Here is a 1,788-nt window from a genome sequence, read left to right as displayed (position 1 = left end):
GGCTAAGATACTTGACTGCTAACCAGAAGGCTGGCGGTTCAAACCCACCAGCCACTCCTCAGAAGGAAGATGGAGCAATCTACTTCCGTAGTGATATTGCCTCGGAAACCCAAGGAGGGCTCGCTGTGAGTTGGGTCTGACTCGATGGCACATAACAACAACAACAACAAAGCCCACTTAGATTAGTTTTCATGTACAAGTATTTAAAGTATTTTATTGACTTATTTTTCCAGATATTATTTATGTCATTTTTATAGAATTTCTTTGTTTCTTTGCCTTTTCTATTTGGAATTTTATGATTGAATTTTAATTTTCTCTGCTTTATTTTTGAGACTCTTGTATGAAAACTGGATATTCAGAAGATATTTTCCAGTTGGCAGCAACCTTATATTCCTGTGTCTGCTCTTCTCCCCAGGTGAAATAGCTATTTTGGATAATTTTTAATAGTGTGGAAGCAGGCTATTATATATCTAATTTAAAGCCAGATTTACAATATCACATAAATTACACCTTGCCATCATTTTGTATTGTTTAATCATTAGAATAAGAGGTTGAATTAGATCCTGGTTTGCTATAATTTTAAGTTTCTTTTTATTATTGTCATTATTTTGAGTATCAACCTGTTCCTTTTTTGGAAATTTCTGGGCTAGCTATATTTCTACTAATGAAGGAAATGAGAAAGTACTTATAATAAAGAGTAAATCTTTTTAATGAAATCTGATTTTCAGTCTATGGGCATGAAGCTTGGTTGTCATTTGGAGTCAGTCACTTTGCACACAATGGTCAATATTTAGAAATGGCCTATGTCAATGTTCTAGGTGAAACTAGTACAGCACTGGCTTTAAAACTGAGTTGTAGGGTAGACAGGAAGATGGCGTCTTACCTGTAGCCCACATGCTAGTTCCCTCTAGCATCTTAGTGCCTAAAAACTAGGTGCAGCAGTTAGAAGGGGGGGGGGATCCTGGTACTCTGAACAGCTCATTAAGTCAGAGTACACCAACCTCAGGAGAGTAGGATTAGAAAGGAGAGAGAAGCAGTGTAATTACCTGGAAAAAATGTAGGTGAACTTGCCCTGTGGAGCGCTGACTGGCCAGTGAGACAGAGTATCAGAGTGCTCTCTGGGGCGGTGGAGATAACACACCTGAGGACCCGTGACTACTTCATGGATCTACCTTCAGCACCCGCTTTTATTGGTAAATGTGGGACCACAGGGAGGGAGCAGAGACCCCTCTGGCTCCAGGTGCTGCTGAATTGGGAGCAGAGAGGGAAGGTTGCCACAAGTGGGTGGACCCTGGGACTAACTTGTGGCACCGGTAAGGGCAGCTATCCCAGGACAGCTTTTTGGCATGGAGGGGCCTGGAATATGGGTTGTTTGCTGTCTGAATCTGGTGGAAAGTAGCAGCCCCCTAACCTTTGGGGTCTTTGCTGAACTTGAGCTGTGGGCCTGTGAGTAACAGTGTAACATCATTAGCAGCCTATTCAAAGCCCTGGGAATGGCTACTGGCATCTTGGAGCTTTTTTCCCTCTCTTTTCTTCCTCTTCTCCCTGACTCTCCCCTGCCTCATCCAATAGAAAAACCACATTCAGCCACCACAACCCCTGCCAGCTTGAATCCTAAACCCCTGTCATGACTAACAGACCCCTGCATCCACATTCCACACAGTGATTTCATCATTACAAAGAAAACTGCAGAGCAACCCAGCACACCTGAGTTAATAACAAAAATAATTAAATACACCAGCTCCACTTTTCCAAAAATATTAAATCATAAAATCAAGACAAAACAAA

The 1,788-nt window shown here is 41.7% G+C and overlaps 1 protein-coding gene across 1 annotated transcript in view; it reads left to right on the top strand.

Annotated features, from left to right (window-relative positions):
* The window catches only part of CFAP54 (cilia and flagella associated protein 54), a 602,528-nt gene that overhangs the window by 90,744 nt on the left and 509,996 nt on the right, over positions 1–1,788 (top strand). The window contains 1 exon segment of the mRNA XM_042782173.1: positions 333–415. Within this exon segment, the coding sequence (XP_042638107.1) occupies positions 333–415 (83 nt within the window).

This window comes from Orycteropus afer, unplaced genomic scaffold (genome assembly GCF_000298275.1).
Source record: "Orycteropus afer afer isolate SDZICR_OR568_19922 unplaced genomic scaffold, OryAfe1.0 scaffold00253, whole genome shotgun sequence".
NCBI lineage: Eukaryota > Metazoa > Chordata > Mammalia > Tubulidentata > Orycteropodidae > Orycteropus > Orycteropus afer.
Note: the sequence above shows the minus strand (reverse complement) of the source record. Positions and strands in the feature narration are given on the sequence as shown.